This window comes from Scyliorhinus torazame, chromosome 21 (assembly GCF_047496885.1).
Source record: "Scyliorhinus torazame isolate Kashiwa2021f chromosome 21, sScyTor2.1, whole genome shotgun sequence".
Taxonomy (NCBI): Eukaryota; Metazoa; Chordata; class Chondrichthyes; order Carcharhiniformes; family Scyliorhinidae; genus Scyliorhinus; species Scyliorhinus torazame.
The window spans coordinates 73434578-73456457 of record NC_092727.1 but is presented as its reverse complement, the minus strand read 5'-3'; the positions used below and the strand labels follow the sequence as shown (position 1 = coordinate 73456457).

The 21880-nt window shown below is 47.0% G+C and overlaps 1 protein-coding gene across 1 annotated transcript in view; it reads left to right on the top strand.

Annotated features, from left to right (window-relative positions):
* The window catches only part of ace (angiotensin I converting enzyme (peptidyl-dipeptidase A) 1), a 534228-nt gene that overhangs the window by 117307 nt on the left and 395041 nt on the right, over positions 1–21880 (top strand). The window contains exons 3-4 of the mRNA XM_072486945.1: positions 15258–15351; positions 17012–17155. Coding sequence (XP_072343046.1) covers positions 15258–15351; positions 17012–17155 — 238 coding nt within the window. The remainder of the gene's footprint in view (positions 1–15257; positions 15352–17011; positions 17156–21880) is intronic.

Genomic DNA, 21880 nt, shown 5'->3' with positions numbered 1-21880 from the left:
CTCCTCGGCCTTTTGGCAAAGGTCAGGTATCAGATGAAATGTTGCGTACAGCAACAGCGAGAGTGCCTCGCACCTGATGGCCAGGTTTTTACCTTCTGAGAAATTCAATAATATAAATTTTGTACAAAGACATTTGATAACACACTGAACATCTAATTCCTGATCTGAGTGATTTAGTAACACACTGAAGGCTTCGTACCTGTACTAGGAAGTTTAATAGTCCTCCACTGTACCTCCACTGAGGAAATACTTTTCCGTGCAGACCTGGTATTTCTGCTGAGAAGATTATAAACAGAGTCAAGGCTCAATACCAAACCGAGAGACTCGGTTTTGTCATTATCCGTGGATTGTCTCCCAGAATTAAAGATTAATCTCCCAGTCATTCAAGTGCAAAACTGTAAGAAAACAATTTTGTCATAGAATTTACAGTGGAGAAGGAGGCCATTTGGCCCATCGAGTCTGCACCGGCTCTTGGAAAGAGCATCCTACCCAAGGTCAACACCACCACCCTATCCCCATAACCCAGTAACCCCACCCAACACTAAGGTCAATTTTGGACACCTAAGGGCAATTTATCATGGCCAATCCACCTAACCTGCACATATTTGGACTGTGGGAGGAAACCGGAGCACCCGGAGGAAACCCACGCACACACGGGGATGATGTGCAGACTCCGCACAGACAGTGACCCAAGCCGGAATCGAACCTGGGACCCTGGAGCTGTGAAGCAATTGTGCTGTCCACAATGCTACCGTGCTGCCCATGCCCATTTTCTTCATGGTTGGGCGACAACACACCCAGCTCCTCGTTTATGTGCACTATCAGCATTAATACCAGGTAGTGACTAGACCAGTTTATGGATTGAAGAGGACTGTGGGTTTTGCACCCGTCATTGCGAAACAATTGCCGTAGGGACTGATAGATTGGGCAACCAGCAACAGAAGCGAGCTTGTTGCTAGAAATGGGGTTGGGTGAGATCATCTGTGAAGCCTTCCCATAAGAAGGGATTTATTGGAAATGAATAAACGTACAGAATGGGCAAATAATTGACAATTGAAGTTCAACACAGGTAAATGTGAAGTAACACATTTGGATAGGAAGATCAGTCAAGTCAGTCAATTCTTGAAAGGTACAAATCTAGGTGGGGTAGAGGAACAAAGGGATCTTGGTGTTGAAATGCAATGACCAGAGGTTTGCAAGGCCAGAAAAAAGGCAAACCAAGCTCCTCCAGGCTTTATTTCTCAAGGGAATTGAAAAGTAGGGAAGTTATGTTGAACCTGTATTGAACTTTAGATCATACTGTGAGCAGTTCTTGTCACCATATTATAAAAAGGATTTCGGAGGAACTGGAGAGGATATTGGGGTTTACAAGCATGATGCCCTCCTTTTAGCAGTCCCTTGGCATTGAGGATGACTATCGCTCCTCGGCATTTTTTCTTCTTTAAATTTAGAGTTCCCAATTCATATTTTCCAGTTAAGGGGCAATTTAGCGTGGCCAATCCACTTCCCCTGCACATCTTTGGGTTGTGGGGGTGAAACCCACACAAACACGGGGAGAGTGCGGAAACTCCACACGGACAGTGACCCAGAGCCGGGATCGAACCTGGGACCTCGGTGCCGTGAGGCAGCAGGGCTAACCCACTGCGCCATTGTGCTGCCTTGCTCCTCGGCCTTTTGGCAAAGATCAAGTATCAGATCAAATGTGATATCAGGTGCAATGCCTGTTCTTGTGAGCATGGATCTAGTGCGTTTCTCTTACCATGAATTAGATTTGATTTGAATATGAATTGTTTTTTGGAACAAGCAAGGAGATGGATTAAGGGCTATCCCCGTCCACTCTGCACATTTTTTTTAATGGCTCGCTTCCACTTTGGTTCATTGGGTTCTGAGATTGCTGATAAATCCATTGCACGATCTGCCACATGTGGGAAAGATGATTGAAGGGTTGTGCGGGTGTGTTGTTTGGAGATTTGTGCGTTCTCTGCGATGCCTTGACTTGGCCTTTGCATGTTCACAATTAAGTATTTTGATATATACGGTGCCTTCTAAAATGAAGCTTCTCCAAGAATCTCCCATGAGTCAATGGGATTGTTTGACCTCTTCAGGAATGAGTTGAGGATATCCTGAAAGCGATTCCGTTGTCCTCCTGGAAATCTTGTGCTGCAAACGAGTTCTGAGTAGAGCAATTGCTTAGGGAATTTGGCAGGGTGGGGAGATGAATTTCATCATCCGTGTCTGTCTTCCTCAAGGGGAGGCTACCACGGTACAGAAAATGGTCCACATTTTCCAGGATCCTTTTTTTTTCCATTTTCCCAGGATGGGCAGCACGGTGGCACAGTGGTTAATGCTGCTGTCTCATAGCGCCAGGAACCAGGGTTCCATTCCGACCTCAGGTGACTGTCTGTGTGGAGTCTGCACGTTCTCTCCATGTCTGCATGTGTTTCCTCCGGGTGCTCTGATTTCATTTCACAGTCCAAAGATGGGCAGGTTAGATGAATTGGCCATGCTAAATTGCCCCTTAGCGTCCAAAGGTTAGGTGGGGTTATGGGCCTACAAGGATAGGGAGGGGGATTGGGCCTATGTAGGTGCTCTTTTGGAGGGTCAGTACAGACTCAATGTGCCCAATGGTCTCCTTCTGCGCTGTCGGGATTCCTTGATTCTATGATGTCTGTTGATCTTAATTGGTGGGGCAGGAGTTGTCTGGGGGGAGCTGGTTGGAAGAGATCTTAGTTTTTTGTGTGTTTTGTGAAAGGCCCATTTTCTCATATGCTTCAGAGAAGGAGTCGCCAATTACCCAGAGCTCAGTTCCTGAGCGAGTGCACACTCAAGCATTATCTGCATACTGGAGATCTCTGGCTCAGGTTGAAGTGATTTGGGATTTTGGATTGGAGAAGGCGTAGGTGGAACAGTTTCCCACCTGTTCTATACATCATTTCCATGCCAGTGGTAATTTGAAGACGGTGAGGTGCAATATTGCAGCAAGGAGGATGGAGAAGAGATTTGAAAGTGAAAAAGGCTTATTGTCACAAGTAGGCTTCAAATGAAGTTACTGTGAAAAGCCCCTAGTCGCCCCATTCCGGCGCCTGTTCGGGGAGGCTGGTACGGGAATTGAACCGTGCTGCTGGCCTGCCTTGACCTGCTTTCAAAGCCAGCGATTTAGCCCTGTGCTAAACAGCCCCTTTGGCGCAAAGATCCCCTTCTTCATTATGATAGGGTTTGCGGTGGTTCCATTGGTGAGGATCACAGCTTACACGTCATCATGGAGTTGGCAGAGGATGGTGAGAAATTTCTGAGGGCAGCCAAAGTCAAGGAGGATGCTCCATAAGCCTTCACAGTCGGCAGAGTCAAAGGTTTCATGAGGTTGAAAAAGGCCATGCACACGTGTTGTTGCTGTTCCTTGCACTTTTCTTAAATTTTCCATATTGTGCCTTTGGTTCATCTTCTTGGGCAAAATCTGCACTGTGACTTTGGAAGGAATTTCTCAATCACTGGGAGGAGGTGATTGAGCAGGTTCCTTGTCATGATCTTCTCTGTTGCAGACTTCAGCGAGACACTGCTCCTTTCTTGAAAGAGCTCATGGCAGCATCCATGTTCCAGACACTGACACTTGCTCATCGATAACATTGTTTAAGCAATGGAATGCAGAGCTGGCCACAGCTCACACACACACCATGACTGGTACTGATGTTTGCTATGCCAATTATTGCCTTTTCCAATCTACCATCTCTCTGGCCACCAAACAACAGAGCAACAGAAGAAGTGTCTGAGAAAATTAACTTTGATGGCCTCAAAGATACTAACCAGCTGGCCTTTCCCTGTAAGTGCCTCAAACAAGGGCCCATCCCAATGAAAGCCAAGCATGGACAAGAGCTCGGCAAGGATAGGGACTCAGTCAATTCTCACTGGAGACAACATTTTGTTGAACTCCTCAACCGAGAGTCTGCTTTCGACTTGATACCCTCAGTAACTCGTCCAACCCAGTCTCAGCGCCACCGGTCTGTAGTGAGGTTGAAAAAGCTATTCGACTGTTGAAAAATAACAAGGCCTCTGTAGCAGTTGGCTGAAATTCTGAAACACAACAGAGATACCTTCCTGGCATGGCTACAACGCTCATTTCGGAAGAAAAGTACTTTCCAGGCGACCTCAGGGATGCTTTGATGATAATGCAAGAGTCCTTTCTGTTGATTGCCTTATTTCCCCTTTCTTTATTTTTGCTGTTATCATTTTTGGATGCTTAATCGACATGTATCTTTTAGTCAAGCAGCAGAGAGAAGGAGGAATTCAGGAAGGCGCAACATTGTATAAGGTGTCGCTAGCTTTGTCAGCAGAACTCGGTTTTTGTGGCTCCTGCGAGATGGGGTGAGACTTGGTCCGATTGGTTGGCTGGTGGCCAATGAATTGTAAGATGTGGTGATTGGGTCCTATTCAAAGGAATGCTTTTCAGAGACCCTAATTTTGAATCTTGGACACTCGGGGGAAGGACCTCCTCTTCTTCTCTCTCTCTCTATCCAGAGATCTCTGCCTCCGTGGTGGAGGCAGACTTGAGCAGCAAATTCCAGACTCCCACTACCATATGCATAAAAAAGTTCTTCCCCATGTCCCCATTACTCATTCTGCCACTTATCTTGAATCTCTGTCCCCTGGTTCTAGAATTCTCCACCAAGAGAAACTATTTTATCCTGTCCACTCCATCTCTTCCCCTCATAATTTTGTACTTCTCAATTAAGTCATCCTTCAGCCTTCTTTGTTCCAAGAAAAATAACCCCAATCTATCCAATCTCTCCTCATAGCTACACTTTTCTAGCCCTGGCAACATTCTTGTAAACTTCTGCTACACTCGCTCCAGAGTAAATACACCCTTCCTGTAATGTGGTGACCAGAACTGAACACAATACTCCAGTTGTGGTCTTATACAATTCCAACATTATATCCTTACTATATACTTTATATTCTATACCTCTGCCAATAAAGGAGAGCATTCCACATGCTTACTTTACAACATTGTCTATTTGAACTGCTGCCTTTAGGGACTTGTATACCTGTACGCCAAGATCTCCCATTTCACCTACACCTCTTAGTATATTCCATTTATTCTGTACTTTCTATAACTGTTTGACCTCGCTTTTTTTCTATTTATAAATTTAGATTACCCAATTTTTTTCCAATTAAGGGGCAATTTAGCATGGCCAATTCACCTGCCCTACACACCTTTGGGTTGTGGGGGTGAAATCCACGCAGACATGACAGAATGTGTAAACGGCACATGGACCTGGGGCTGGGATCGAACTCGGGTCCTCGGCGCTGTGAGGCAGCAGTGTTAACCACTGCGCCACCATGCCTCCCCACATGACCTCACATTCATCTGTGTTAAATTCCATCTGCCACTTTATCACCCACTCAACCAACCCATCTATACCATTTTAGAGATTGTAGCTATCATCCACACTGTCCACCACTCGGCCAATCTTTGTCATCTGCAAATTTCCCAATCGTGTCCCCCACCTTCACATCCAAATCATTGATATATAACACAAACAGTAAGGCTCCCAACATCGAGCCCTGTGGAACACCTTAGAACATAGAACATTACAGCGCAGTACAGGCCCTTCGGCCCTCGATGTTGCGCCGACCTGTGAAACCACTCTAAAGCCCATCTACACTATTCCCTTATCGTCCATATGTCTATCCAATAACCATTTGAATGCCCTTAATGTTGGCGAGTCCACTATTGTTGCAGGCAGGGAATTCCACGCCCTTACTACTCTCTGAGTAAAGAACCTACCTCTGACATCTGTCCTATATCTATCTCCCCTCAATTTAAAGCTATGTCTCCTTGTGCTAGACATCACCATCCGAGGAAAAAGGCTCTCACTGTCTACCCTATCTAATCCTCTGATCATCTTGTATGCCTGAATTAAGTCACCTCTTAACCTTCTTCTCTCTAACGAAAACAGCCTCAAGTCCCTCAGCCTTCCGTCATAAGATCTTCCCTCCATGCCAGGCAACATTCTGGTAAATCTCCTCTGCACCCTTTCCAATGCTTCCACATCCTTCCTATAATGCGGCGACCAGAATTGCATGCAATACTCCAAATGCGGCCACACCAGAGTTTTGTACAGCTGCAACATGACCTCATGACCATATAGAACATACAGTGCAGAAGGAGGCCATTCGGCCCATCGAGTCTGCACCGGCCCACTTAAGCCCTCACTTCCACCCTATCCCCGGAACCCAATAACCCCTCCTAACCTTTTTGGTCACTAAGGGCAATTTATCATGGCCAATCCACCTAATCCGCACGTCTTTGGACTGTGGGAGGAAACCGGAGCACCCGGAGGAAACCCACACAGACACGGGGAGAACATGCAGACTCCGCATAGACAGTGACCCAGCGGGGATCGAACCTGGGACTCTGGCGCTATGAAGCCACAGTGCTATCCACTTGTGCTATCGTGCTGCCCACTTGAAACAACTTTCAAATTGCAAGGACAGCAATCGACCAATACCCTTTGTTTCCTGTTACTAAGCCAACTTTTGATCCAGTTTGCTACATTGCCTTATAACCCATGGGCTTTTACTTTCTTGATCAATCTGCCATGTGAGACTTTGTCAAACGCCTTGCTAAAATCCATGTAACCACATCCACTGCACTACCTTAATCAACCTTTCTTGTTACTTCCTCAAAGAATTCAATCAAATTTGTGAGGCAAGACCTTCCTTGAACAAATCCATCCTGGCTATCCCGGAGTCCATGCCTTTATATGTGATAGTTAATCCTATCTCCCAGGATTGATTCTACTAATTTATCCACCACTGACGTAAGACTATATTAAGACAGATCTCTAATTGTTTAGCATTTCCTTCGATCCCTTTTTAAACAATGGAACCACGTTTGCATTTCTCCAGTCCTCTGGTAGCTCCCCTGTGTCTAGTGAGGATTGGAAAATCATCCTTCGAGCATCAGATATCTCCTCCCAGACCTCCATCTGTAGCCTCAGAAAAAATCCATCTGGCCCTGGCGACTTATCAACTTTCAAGATTTCAACCCTTTGAGTACTTCCTCTCTCTTTATGATTATCCCATTCAATATCTGTGTCTTTCCTGGACTACTATGTCTGCATTATCCATTTCCTTTGTAAATACGGAGGCAAAACATTCATTTAAAACCTTTCCCACAGCCTCTGCATCTACACACAAGTTCCCTTCTTCATCTCTGATAGACCCCACTTTTTCCTTAACTAACCTTTTACCATTAAGATATTGGTAAAATATCTTTGGATTTTCTTTAACTTGCGAACCTACTTTCATGCCCTCTCTTTGATTTCCTTATGTTCTTCTTGACTTTGTCCCTTCATTTCCAATCAAAAATGGTTGGACTTTTAGAATTAGGCCGGGATTCTCCAAGCCCGCACCGGCTTGGAGAATCGGAGTTGACGCCGAGATGGCCCGTGACGCCGGTCCGACGCCGGGATGAGATTCTCCGGGGACCGGAGAATCGGTGCCAGTCGCACACATGTTGATTCCCAAATTTCTTTATCCGTCAGTCTGGCCTCAATAAAAGTCGAGATGGATTTGCAAGTAAAACAGAAGTTATTTTATTCAGCTTGCAAGCTACCTAGTCCACAGTGATACAGATAACATGTTGCTGTCTGCAGCCCCGGGAACTAAGTGAATGTCCCAGACAAAGAGATCAGTACTCATACATTCAAATGGCATCAAGTTTCACATACTCGACACCCATAGGTCATCCTATGTCCCTCCTGACTTGTTTGATCTATTCTGATTGGCTCACTTCCAATCCCTTTCTTCGGCCCCTATCAATGCAGCATCACTCTCATAGACACACCTCTTCCTGCTTTTTCCATGCGGTCTCAAATCCTTTGTCTCTACCTGCCAGAATCAAAGTGGCTTATTTCTACATTACATTAACTAATATCTCTAAAGTAACTATTTTATATCACATTCGTCATTCCCTCCTTTTATCATTCCATGATAACCGAACTATCCAATCCATTGCTACGGTTCCTCATCTAAAAAGATCCGTCGCTGCATTTCCAATTCCTGTCTTAGCCTTCATCTGCCTCACCCTCATGGATTTTAACAGTTAAATTTTTTGGGGCGGTGATCTGATCCAGTGCACCCCGCATTCTACCCATCACACATTTAAGGATGGCCAGGCCTACAAAGATGCAGCCGATAGCTACCACTAGATACATGGCCATATTTATCAACCAGTCCTTCCAACCTCCAAATCCCCAGTTACCCCAAGAGCCAGGATCCTGCATTCTGTCCAGGTGATCCCGTATGTGATCCATAAATTTAGTGATGTTATCCTGAACTCCCATGATACACTTGCCCTGCACTATGGCGCATACCCCGACCTCACGGGCCAGAAGATAGTCAAGAGCATACCGGTTCTGCATTGCAAACAACCGTAGCTGAGACAATTCCTTGGTTATTGCCCCGAGGGCTCCCAAGGTTTACTACCCGGGTTTTCCTCAGTTTGCCCTTTAACTAACTTAAGTGTATCTCCCGGTAACCTACGTTCTAGCTGTACTTCCCTTCTCATATGCCCCATCCTCTCTCTAGTCTCTAGTCCCTTTCACTTCCTCATAGCCTCTTCCTACGCTCTTCTGACAGCCTGATATTACCTTTATTGCACCACTCTTAACACATCCAAAATCGAATTTACATGTATTCCAAAAACAAGGCAATGTCCATATAATGTTCCCTTCCCATCGTCGGGACCGGTGCAACTGCTTCATGACTCCTGCATTCTCCTTAACTTTGATGACCTTCCATGAGTCGATACCATGTCCTCGTATATGGGGGCAGCGAAGAACATCACCTTTGCAGAGGTGATGTAACCTTGTAGATTGGTTGGGGCTACACAGATACATAATACTCCCCTTTTCCATGTCCATCGCCAATAACACGCCAAGCGAAGTGAGGCCAAATATCATACAGACGATGCGTAGCCACTCCATCATGCTCCACACCTGTAAAATAGCACTGGAGAAGGGAGGCAGGTTAGTATCCGACCTTTTACAGTAGTGGAGATGGACTCAATTTACAGTGACCCAAGCACTTCGCCCCTCCACTTTAACTGCTGTGGGGGTGGTAAGGAGAACTTGGAAGGGCCCGTCCCATCGCGGCTCCGACCCCTTCCTAGTCCAAGTTTTGACCATGACATAACTACCGGGCTGGACTGAAAGTGAGCTAGGTACTGGGGGCGATGGCTGGTGAGCCGCGCGGACCTGGCCATGGAGTTCCTTGAGCACTAGCGTGAGGGCTAGAACATAGGTGGTCATCTCTTCAGTCATCTGATGAAACTGAACCAGTCTGGGAACCTGCAGGCTCCAGGGAGTTCTAAGAGGCCTGCCATAAAGAATCTCGGCGGGAGAGAGCCGGGCCGGTCCCGCAGGTGTAACCCGCAGCTGGAAGAGGGCAACGGGGAGCAACTTAAGCCATGTCAGTCCCGTGTCTGCTCTTAATTTAGCCAATTTAGTTTTGAGGGTCTGATTGTGTCTCTCAACCAACCCGGCCGCCTGCGGTCTGTAAGCACAGTGTAACTGCTGGCGTATGCCCAACTGGGAGCAAAACTCCTTGTTAATTTGTCCAATAAAATGAGTCCCATTATCAGAACTTAACTGAGCTGGTATACCGTACCGGGGAATGATTTCCCTCATCAAGACTTTAACCACAGTAGCAGCTTTATTATCGATGGTCGGATACGCCTCAACCCATCTGCTGAACACATCCACAATGACCAAAACATATTTATAACATTGACACCTTTCCAACTCAATGTAATCCATTTGGAGCGTCTCCAAGGGACCACTGGGCAACGGGGTTTGCCCCTTCCCACAAGGGATACCTTTTCCGGTGTTATATTGCTGACAAATCAAACACCGATTACTGATACTTTGGGCCAACCCCTGCATTTTAGGGTGCCACCAAGTGTCCAGCAACAAATCACTAGTCCCTCGAGCCCCACAATGAGTTGCAAAGTGTACACATTCAATGACCCATAAAGCCAGCACATCAGACATACAAGTCTGATGTGCAGGCGTGGTCCATAAAGAGGAAACAGAATCATATGTACAACCTAACCGTTTCCACATTTGTTCATCACTCTCAGGAGCGTCCTCCTGTAACCTTATGACGTCTTGGATGGTTGGCATTGACTTGTCAGAAGCAGACATATTTATAGTAGATCGTTTAGTCTGACTTAACATCTTAGGCACCATCACTTGCTGAATTTGCGCGACTGTTCGCGCTGCACAATCTGCTCGTTCATTACCAACGTCAACTGGGGTTGTACCATTCGTGTGGGCAGCGCATTTAATAACGGAAATCTGCGCGGGCATAAGGAGGGCCTGCAGTAGGTCATTAACTAAACCCCGGTGGGATATTTGACCACACATAATCATGTCAGGTTGTTCTGACGAAATGTCACTCAAATCGCCCCTTATCGTGGTAGTTTCCTGAATCAAGGCTAAACAGTCGTGGCCAGGTGCGTCTTCATGGACAGGGGGACCGCTAAGAAAACAGGCTGGATTGATAGTGGTACAGTATTTAAATGTCAGACGTGGATTGTTCAAAAGGTATATCTCATACCTATTCTGACGAGCTGCGGTAAGATGCTGAGTCTGCAGTTGCCTCAGTAGTGCGATGACCGAGTGGGAGCTATACACCGTAATATCCTGTTGGAGGGTGAGAGCATGTAACGGCTATGCGATGGCATTGATTGAACGTAAATCCTGTACTAATCTGTACTGGTCTGGTTTGGCTGGTTTAGGCACAGCAAGTATGGAGGTGTTACATTCTGATTGGCAAGGGACCAAAATACCCTGTTTCAACTGCTATTGAATTAATTTATCTATTGATGGAGCAGCTTGAGATTTCAGGGGGTATTGTCGAATGGAAGGTAGCTTTACATGATCCTTAATCATCACCTTAATAGGTGTAACATTTGTCTTTCCCACTTGTGATGGGTATTCCGCCCAGACCTGTGGATTGACATATTCCAACACATCATGTCCCCTGTGATGCTGCAGTCGAGTGTTAATCGTTTCAGGGACTTCAAAATATTTTATGGTAGTGCCGTCCGGCATGACTTGAAGTGCGTAGTCTGTTGGATCCGAATGATCCACTGCCCTCCTGACCATTCGCCCCATATCCCTGGCATGGTACTGGTCATGGACCTGACGTGTAATATGAGGGCTTACCGAAGCTGACTGTGGCCATAAATGTGGTGATATTGTAACAAAATCGGCTGTACCTTCTTTTCCCGTGACTGTGGCTGTAACCTTGACTGGCCATTCGGTCTCAAGTAATGGCCGGTATTTGTCCTCCAACTCCCTGTTTCGTCCAGTTCTGTCATAGGCCAGGGTAACGTGATGCAGTGACTGTTCAACGTCTAACGTCCACCACTGGGGGGTGATAGAAATATAGCACTGTTGTCTCATCCTCCATGATGTAACCGTTACACCCTCATCTCCGCATTCTAGCTGTAGCTGGAAGATACACAGTAAATCTCGGGCCAACAAGTTACAGTCCAATCCAGTAGTCACTACAAACTGATGATCTGCAGACTTATTCTCGTAAGTGACTGTCACAGGTTCAGAAATAGGATACTCACACACCTGTCCTTGGAACCCTGACAATTGCTGCGTGTGGTCGGATAATGGTAATTTAAGTGCTGATTGCACAGAAGACATGGCTGCCCCGTCCTCTTCTTCCAGTAGACCAATGGCCCCTCAGAGGGGGCTGCGGTTGTAGAGCTATTGATTCGTTCGGTGGGCCATAAAAAGGGGGTGAGGGTCCCTGTGGGTGGGTTTGGTATCCTCCTCTTCGCTGATCCACCCACCCAAAGTCATTATATTGGGGCTCCTGCTGGTAAACTACCATTTCTGCTGCTTGTTGGGATCGCCAATCATCCTTTTTCATTACATACTCAGTCTTAACCTTTGTAACTGAGCCTCCTTCTTGGCCTACACCCTCCTTCCAATAAAATCTGACTGCCCTTTTCATCTGGGAAGGGTCGTTCTCTGTCCAATTCATGTTATTCCATTTCACAGCAGTAACCACGGAAGGTGGTAGGCAATGCATTAACATAGCACAATATTGAGGGGAATTCTGACCATTTTGATACAGCAAATCGCCTGACTGCCCCCGGTAGATTTCATTAAAACGCTCCAGAAATTCCTCTGGCTCTTCAGTCTTCTTAGGTTTTAGGTCTAAGATAACAGAAAGATTTATGGGCCTTTGAAATGTGCTATTCAACGCATTCAAGATCTGTGTCCTTCTATCGTCGTCTAACGCATAGGCCTGCTGAAGTGCGGCATGACTAGCATAATTCAGGTGTTTAAGATAATTGCGGTACTCTGCTGGGGTTAAAATCTGCTGGACTAGGGCCCAGAGGTCCCTTAAATCAGCTTGATAAATTGAGATGGTAGTTCTCAAGGAATCCATGAAGGCAGCAGGAGATTTTTTCTATCTGGGATTGTAGACATAATAGCCATCATCTCACTGGGTGTCCATGGGAAGTAAACGTCTATCGTGGGTTTCGCTCCCACAGTCACTGCATCGGGGTTTCGCATCTTCCTAATCGGTAACTGTCTCCGAATGTCACCAGGGGGCACTCTAGCTATTTCCCCTGGTTGTTCCAAGACTTCAACGTCTCTCCCTGTCACTAGGGGGAGTTCTTTCTCTTCAAAAGAAGTTGTTTCAGCTTCCTTTGTTCCCGAATCTTGTGGTTTCTGCTTAGTTTGGAGAGACTTCGGTGATATGCTTACTTTTCCAAATTATTGAATTTTTCTTTTTCTGTCAATTCAAGGCCAGCCATTGAACTACGTAGCTCATCTCTTGTTTGACCCGCGCCTTTCCTCTACTTGCGCTTTTTTTTTTTTAAAACTTAAAAATGTTTGAAAATTCAAATTGAATTACTGCAACTTGCAAGCTTAGCTCTGATCTCAACTCAGAACTAAATTTACAATTTGCTTAACACAAACTTGTATAACATTTACAACTTAATTATTTCTTTATCTTAACAATTTTTCTTTTAACAAGTTTTTTTTCTTTTACATACACATAAGTATTAGCAAAATCAACTATCATCTCCAGATTGACACTTTTTAAAATGGTGTCCATGATCTTCTTTAAGTTTCTATTAATCTCCAGATAAAATGAGATAAACCTTATTTCAAGTAAGCAAAACTTACGATTCTGGCAATTTCAATCAATTGCTTTCGAAAATAATAACTTTTATCAAAGAGGTGGAGAAACCCACTGGTTTCCTTTAATTAATTCAAAACGTAACTTTGCTGGTGTTCACTGACTCAAAGGAAAGTTATCCGATTACACTAGTGACTGGTGCTGTTATCTCAAGGCCTGAGTGAGAAGCACTGTCTGTCGTTAACTTTGCCTGCTGCTGTTAACCCTTTGAGAGACTTCTGCTTCAACCAATATGCAGCATTCCCCACAATCTCAACCAGTCCTCGGAACTGCGTTTTTCGCCAATACAGTCCAAGGAGACAATTTTAGCTTAATCAACTATATATTTAAAACACTCACACATAGAGTTGAACCATCTTCAGATTTAAAAACAGTTATACTGGACTGAACCTTCAGTACTGAAGTCCCATCAGCCCCTGAACCCATATAATAGACTGCACCTTCATTACTGAAGTCCCATCAGCCCCTGAACCCATATAATAGACTGAACCTTCATTACTGAAGTCCCATCAGCCTCTGAACCCTTATACTTGGAATTGAATCATCATTTGAGATGTCACATCAACCCAAAACCCTAACCCAAGCCGAAACAACAATATGAAATCCCATCAATTAAATTGCTAATCCCCAGACTGACCTGTGATTTCGTAGAGGCGGTCTTTCTGTGCCAACCGCGAGTGACCAGACTAATCAGACGATAAGAAGAGGGGAACAATCAATGCGCGGTCATTTTCCAGTTCTACATTGAGGGCCCTCGTTCCCCATCCTCCTGTTCATAATCAGTCTAATTCTGATTTCGCAGTTGGACCAGGATCGCCCTGAGAAATCCCGGTTTTCGGCACCAAATGTTGATTCCCAAATTTCTTTATCCGTCAGTCTGGCCTCAATAAAAGTCGAGATGGATTTGCAAGTAAAACAGAAGTTATTTTATTCAGCTTGCAAGCTACCTAGTCCACAGTGATACAGATAACATGTTGCTGTCTGCAGCCCCAGGAACTAAGTGAATGTCCCAGACAAAGAGATCAGTACTCATACATTCAAATGGCATCAAGTTTCACATACTCAACACCCATAGGTCATCCTATGTCCCTCCTGACTTGTTTGATCTATTCTGATTGGCTCACTTCCAATCCCTTTCTCCGGCCCCTATCAATTCAGCATCACTCTCATAGACACACCTCTTCCTGCTTTTTCCATGCGGTCTCAAATCCTTTGTCTCTACCTGCCAGAATCAAAGTGGCTTTTTTCTACATTACATTAACTAATATCTCTAAAGTAACTATTTTATATCACATTCGTAACACACGCATGCGATCGACGCGGCGCCGGTCGGGGGCCATTGAAAGATGGCCCCCGCGGCGACTCTCCTGGTCAACCGGTCAAGTTCCTGCCGGTGTGGTGGCCGTCCTGGTGGGGGGGGGGAGCAGGGGGGATCCGGGGGGGGGCCTCCATGACAGCCTGGCCCACGATTGGGGGCCACCAATCGGCGGGCGCACGCGATCTGGGGGGAGGGGGCCTACCTTCTTCTGCCGCCGGCCCGCTGTGTGGCTCCATCGTGTTGCATGGCGCCGGCATGCAAGCAGCCGCTGCGCGCATGCGCGGACCCGTGGTGAGCAGTGCAGGGCTGCGTACGGCAGCTGGAGCAGCGCGAAGCACTCAGCGCCGTGCTGGCCCCCTGTGGACAACAGAATCGCTGGGCCAAGAGGCCCATTGACGCCGGCATGATGCACGCCCGTGTTTACGCGAGCGTCAACACTTTGCCGCATTTTCAGAGAATCCCGGCCCTCGACTTTTAATTCCTGATTTCTTCTTAAATTCCAATTTCACCATGTGGCAGGATGTGGACGCAGGCACCCTGATCTTGTGCCAAATATCTTGATTACTAGTCAAGTGACAATATCACTACGCCATCCCTCCTGACTGTAATGACCCGGGAACTCCATTATAACTCCTGTAGCTGGTAAATTACCTTTTCCTGGTGAGTTGGAAAGTGCTGATCAACTCTCTTTTTTTTACAGTACAACACAATCCTCAGTGAAATGGACAGCATTTACTCCACTGCTAAAGTGTGCCCACCCAACCAAGAGGATAACTGCTGGTCTCTCGAACCTGGTAAGTCACGTGGGACAAAGAGGTGCACCAATTAAAGGACCATAATGCGAAAAGGCACACTGAACAATCTCACCACTGTCAGCACTTAAGGTGTCATATTCATCTGGTGCAGGCTAAATGGTCTCCATTTCAATTTTGTCTCTTCAATTTTAGCCATTTTATGTGTTTTCGTTTTTAAAATGCTCGAAGTACAGGGTGACAATTTTCTGCAGCATTTTGAGAAATACTTTTCAGCATGGAGTGTGGGATACAGAACGAGTCCTCCATTGCCACAAAGGCCCATTCCTTAGTTTGGAGTGTTGTGCTCATCAGAAAATGCCAGAGAGTGGCTGATTCTCGCTCCCGGCCGAGCAATCTAGTCATTCCCTATAGCCCTGCAAGTATATCTTTCTTGGGTGTCCATCCAATTTCCTTTTGAAATTATTGATCATCTCTGCTTTCACCACGCTAGTAGACAGCGAGTTCCAGGTCTTCCTCACACCCCAGCTGTATCTTTTGCCCAAATCTTCAATTTTGTGCCCCCAAGTTCCTGTATGATCAGCTAATCTTTGTCTACTTCATCTAAACCTGTACCCCTCCATCAAATCTCCATTCAATCTCTTTTGCTCCAAGGAGAACAAACCCCAGCTTCTCAAACCTTGCAGCTCATGTCCCTCATCCTTCAATGGCCAAATGACCTTCTTCTATGCCAAAACCTTCGGCACAAGAGTCCAGTGATAATCGTCTGTTCTCCAACACTCCAAAAGGAGCAGTTTTAAACAAGACAAAACTGGACACTGCCATCTTATTGGTTGACAAATAATTTTGGCAACATTTAGAACACTAACCTGGTATGACTGTCAGGAAAAGTAGACGCAGCCCGATGTTAACCAGCCGTCCATCAGTCAGGATCTGTTGAGCAGGGACATTGAGTTCAGTCTTCAAGGAAGCTTTAAGTTCGAGTTATTGTAGGCCACAGATTCGCATCAGCTTTAGTTACCCGGCATTGTGGGACAGCACAGAGAAAACGTGGCAATGGAAGAGAAAATAAAGGATCGCAAAGTGTAAAGATGTTTAACTACTTTGTTCCTCAATCCATTTGCCCCTCTAACACTGGACTTTCATGTACCTTTGTTCTCTCCCCTCCATCGTGTTTGATGCTCCCATCCTGTTGATTCCACTTCTTATTCCATTGCTACTTCCTTTGCAGTTTCAAAGATTCACCGTATTATTGAACCTTGGATTTTCCATCATTAACCCTGTGCTATTTGTCCTGAAAGTGTTTGATGGGACAGGGTAGGGGGAGCTTTACCGTGTATCTAACACCATGCTGTACTTGCCTTGGAAGTGTTTGATGGGAGCAGTGTGGAGGAGATTTTCTCTGTGTCTAACCCTGTGCTGTAGCCTGTCCTGGGAGTGTTTGATGTGGAGAGTGTCAAGGGAGCTTTACTCTGTATCTAACCCCATGCTGTACCTGTCCTGGGAGTGTTTGATGCGGAGAGTGTCAAGGGAGCTTTACTCTGTATCTAACCCCATGCTGTACCTGTCCTGGGAGTGTTTGATGAGACATCGGTTGTTCCTTTATCCGATACAAGCATTGGTGACTTTGCCTCTATCTCTCATGCTGTTTTTTTTTCTATCAGTGTGACTGTCCTATAACTGCCTGTTTCTGGCTTTCCAGATCTTGTGGAAACAATGGCAAAGTCCCGGAGTTACAAAATGCTGCTGTATGCTTGGGAAGGATGGCACAATGCTGCTGGGAATCCACTGAGAGACAATTACACAAAATATGTCAATTTGAGTAACGTTGCCTCTCAAATGGATGGTAAGTGACTTTAGCCCAACAAAGTGAATCCCACGTAACAGTCAGACATGGTTGCTGAATCCTAGGCACTGGTCGGCAGCAATGTTGAAAGTCCCCTGTGCTTTTCTCAGACCAGGAATAATATTAGGTCAAGGTCTGTTCCTCACTGAAAGCATGAAAATCTCTCAATTAATTTTCTGAAGTATTTTTAATCTCAGCCCAACCACTTTTATCCTTATCTTTAAGGTTAGAAGTAGATCTCTAACTGCCCAGCCTCAGGGCATGTGGGAGAGGAGTTTAATGGAAGGGGAATTGAAACCCAACTCAAACACCTCTACAGTGCACCCACTTCTGGTTTTATTGGAGGGATCGATTAGTAATCAAATATTTAAATCATTTGGCTAGTTTCCGATTTAGCTCTGTTTGGCAGGTCAGCTTAGCCAGGGAGAGAGCTGGATCCCGCAGATAAGAGCCTTTCCAGCCCTATTTGTAGTTCATGAGGAGCAGGAGTGCCTCTTCCATCCCCTCAAATCTCTCTATTGTAAATGTTCAGATTCCCTGGGGGGGATTCTCTCAGCCCGGGGCCGGACCGGAGAATCCCCGTGACTGGCGTGAATCGCGCGACGCTGCCGCGACACCGGCACGTGATTCTCCACTCGGCACCATTCGTGCCAGCGTGGTTGGCACAGTGCAGGTCGCGGGCCGTCCTACGCGGGCGGCCCACCGATTCTCAGGCCGGGATGGGCAGAACGGCCTTCGTGGAAACGTCGAGTCCGGCCGCCTCTGTTCTAACCTGCTCTCAGCCGGGGGGAACTCAACGTTGAAGGGTCGGGTGGCGGCCTGTGGGAGGGGTCCAACCCCGGGGGCATGCTCTGATGTGGCCTGGCTGTGATCAGGACCCACTGATCGCCGGCCGGCCTCTCTGTCTCCCGGCCTCCTTTCTTCCGCGCCGGCGCCTGTACTCCTGTGCCATGTTCGGCCAGGGCCGGCGCGGACAAGGGTGACACCGCGCATGCGCGAAAATCGCGCCGGTGGGACTGCGCATGCGCAGGTTCGCGCCGGACCCACTGTGTATGCATGCATCCCCCGGCGCCCAATCCACGGCCGGATCAGCCACTGGAACGGTGTGAACAGCTCCAATGCCGTGCTGGCCCCCTGTAGGGGCCAGAATTGCTGATCCTGGGGCCGTGTCGGCGTTTCCGACGGCGTCAACACTTAGCCTCATGATCAGAGGATCCCGCTCCCTGTATCAGACCCCCCACCCCAGTATTGGACCTCCACTGCAACAAACCCCCTGATCCATGTAAGGACCCCCTTTTATAATAATAATAATTTTTATTATTGTCACAAGGAGGCTTACATTAATACTGCAATGAAGTTAATGTGAAAATCCCCTAGTTGCCACACTCCGGCGCCTGTTTGGGTACACAGAGGGAGAATTTAGAATGTCCAATTCACCTAACAAGCACAGGGGCGATTCTCCGATATTGAGGCCAAGTGTTCGCGCCGTCGTGAACGCCGTTGCGTTTCACAACGGCGCAAACAGGGCTCCGACACGACCTATTCTGGCCCTTACAGAGGGCCAGCACGCCGCTGGAGCGGTTCACGCCACTCCAGTGTCCTTACGCGGTGCATGCGTGGGGAACGTCTTACACATGCCGGCCCCTCACCAACATGGAGCCGGTATTCTGGGGCCGCGCGCGGAAGGAGGTAGGCCTTGGGGGGGGAAAGAGGCTGGCCCACCGATTGGTGGGCCCCGATCGCGGGCCAGACCCCATCGGAGGCCACCCCGGTGAAGGAGCCCCCCCCCGCAAGGCTGCCCCCCCCCCAGCTTTCCCGCAGAGTTCCCGCCGGCAGCGACCAGGGGTGGACGGCGCCGACGGGGCCCTTTCGTGTCGTAGCGGCCGCTCGGCCCATCCGGCCGGAGAATCGCTGCTCGCCGGTTCTCCGAGCGGCCCGCTGCGAATCGCGCACGCTGGTTTCCGGGGGCGGGAGAATCGTGTGCGGGGGTCGGGGCGGCGTGGCACGATTCGCGTGCGCCCCCGCGATTCTCCCACCCGGCGCGGGGGGGGAGAATAACGGCCCACGTCTTTCGGGACTTGTGGGAGGAAACCAGAGCACCCGGAGGAAACCCATGCAAACACGGGGAGAATATGCAGCTTCCGCACAAACAGTAACCCAAGTGGGAATCAAACCTGGGACCCTGGCGCTATGAAGGAACAGTGATAACCACTGTGTTAATGTGCTGCCCATTTTGCTGATTGCTGCGTTCTACAAGCTTTCTGCAACACCCAACCCTTTGGGTCCCGATGATCAACACAATGTGTTCTTCCCTCCACTCCATTTCCCAGCAGTGGCCGGTGCTGCAGACCTTCCCAACAAACTGCTGACCCAAACCCTCATCCTGGCTGCCAGAAATCCTAAAATTTACAACTAGTTCTGCTGTTAAAGTTAACTTCATTATCGAGTTGATGGCGACCACATTCCCTCCTCTGCTCCCTCCTTATCCCCTGTATACATCAGGGTCTCAGAGTTAGCCATGTTGGCATAAGATTGGAGTCACATAAATCAGACCTAAATAAGAGTCGCAGTGTCCTCCTCTACAGGAAAAGAGTGAACCAGTTGGGTTTTTAATTAGAAATTAATCACTTCATGGTCACTTTTACTGATCCAGCTTTTTATTGGTAGATTTTTAAAACCAAGAAGCTCAAATTCTACGATGGTGTTTTCTTTAATAATAATCCAGGCATCTGAATTATTCATCCAGTGCTGTACTGATCTTGTAATTCCAGCATAGCCTCCTGGGTAGGAATTTCATAAAATCCCTACAGTGCAGAAAGAGGCCATTCAGCCCATCGGATCTGCACTGACCCTCCGAAAGAGTGCCCTACCTCTGCCCACTCCCCCACCTTATTCCCATAACCCTACCTAACTTTTGGACACTAGGGTGTAATTTTACCATGGCCAATCCACCTTAACTCCCAGGTTGCTGATGCTGTGAGGCAACAGCGATAACCACTGTGTGCGCCACCATGTGGAGTTTGAACTTTCTCCCGTGTGTGCGTAGGTTCTCTCCGGATGCTCCAATTTCTTCCCACAGCCCAAAGATGTGCAGATTAGGTGGATTGGCCATGCTAAATTGCCCCTTGTTGTTGTAAAGATGTGCAGCTTCAGTGGGGTTATGGAGATTGGGTGCTCTTTTGGAGGGTCACGCAGGCTTGATGGGCCAAATGGCCTCCTTCTGCACTGTGGAGGTTCTATGAATTCCTATTTCTAAGTACTAGGCCAGGAGTCCACAGACCTGATGGGCCATTTCAAAACAAACAATAAATTGCCGTTTGTGGTGTGAAAATTGGCTGTCACGTTTTCTGCATTAAAATAGTGAACTGCACTTCAAAAATGAATTCATTGACTATAAAGTATTTGCAGGCATCCAGGGGGCATGAAAAGTGTTCCATAAGGGCAAGGTTTTTTTTCTCCAGTGAACATTTGGAGGAAGCAGTTAATGACTAGATCCACTATTTTATGTTTTTCATTCATTTCCATCAAGATAAATTAGGGTTGTCATGTACACGTAAAAAGAAATCACACAAGCATATGGTTTAGGAGCAGGAATAGGCCACTTGGCCTCACGTGGCTGCTCGGCTATTCGATAAAATCATGGCTGATCTAATTGTAACCTTTTTAAAAATAAATTTAGAGTACCCAATTCATTTTTTCCAATTGAGGGGCAATTTAGTGTGGCCAATTCACCTACCCTGCACATCTTTGGGTTGTGGGAGTGAAACCCACACAGACTGAGGGAGAATGTGCAAACTCCACACAGACAGTGACCCAGGGCCGGGATCGAACCTGGGACCTCAGTGCCGTGAGGAGGCAGTGCTAACCACTGCACCACCGTGCTGCCCCCTGATTGTAACCTTAACCCCCACATACCCACCTCCCCCAATAACCTAGCACCGCCTTGCTTATCAAGAATCTATCTACCTATACTTATAAAATATTCAAAGACTCTGCTTCCAGCTCCTTTTCAGGAAGAGTTCCAAAGACTAATGACCCTCTGAGAGAAAACCTTCTCCTTATCTCTGTCTTAGGCAGTGACCTTATATTTTAAACAGTGACCCCATGGTTCTAGAGGAAACATCCTCTCTACATTCACCCTGCCAATATCCCTAAGGATGTTACATGTATCAATCAACTCACCTCTTACTCTTCTAAACTCCAGGAGATACGAACCTAGCCTGTCCAGCCTTTCCTCATAAGCCACCCCGTACATTCCAGCCATTAGGGTAGTAAACCTTCTCTGAATTTCTGCTAATGTATTTACATCCTTCCTTAAATAAAGAGACCAGTAAGTACACGATACTCCAGACATGGTCTCACCAATGCCCTGTATAACTGAAGCATAACCTCCCTACTTTCATATTTAATCCCCAATGTTTTCTGTCCCTTTCATCTTTTTTTCCATAGAATTCACAGAATCCCTACAGTGCAGAAGGAGACTATTCTGCCCATCAACTACACTGACACTCTGAGAGAGCACTCTACCCACGCCCACTCCCCCCCCCCCCCCACTATCCCCATAACCTGACCTAACCTGCACATCTTTCAACACTAAAGCACAATTTAACGTGGCTAATACACCTAACCTGCGCACATCCTTGGACTGTGGGAGGAAACCGGAGCACCCGGAAGAAACCCATGCGGGCCCGAGAAGAAGGTGCTAACTCCACACAGTCACCCAAG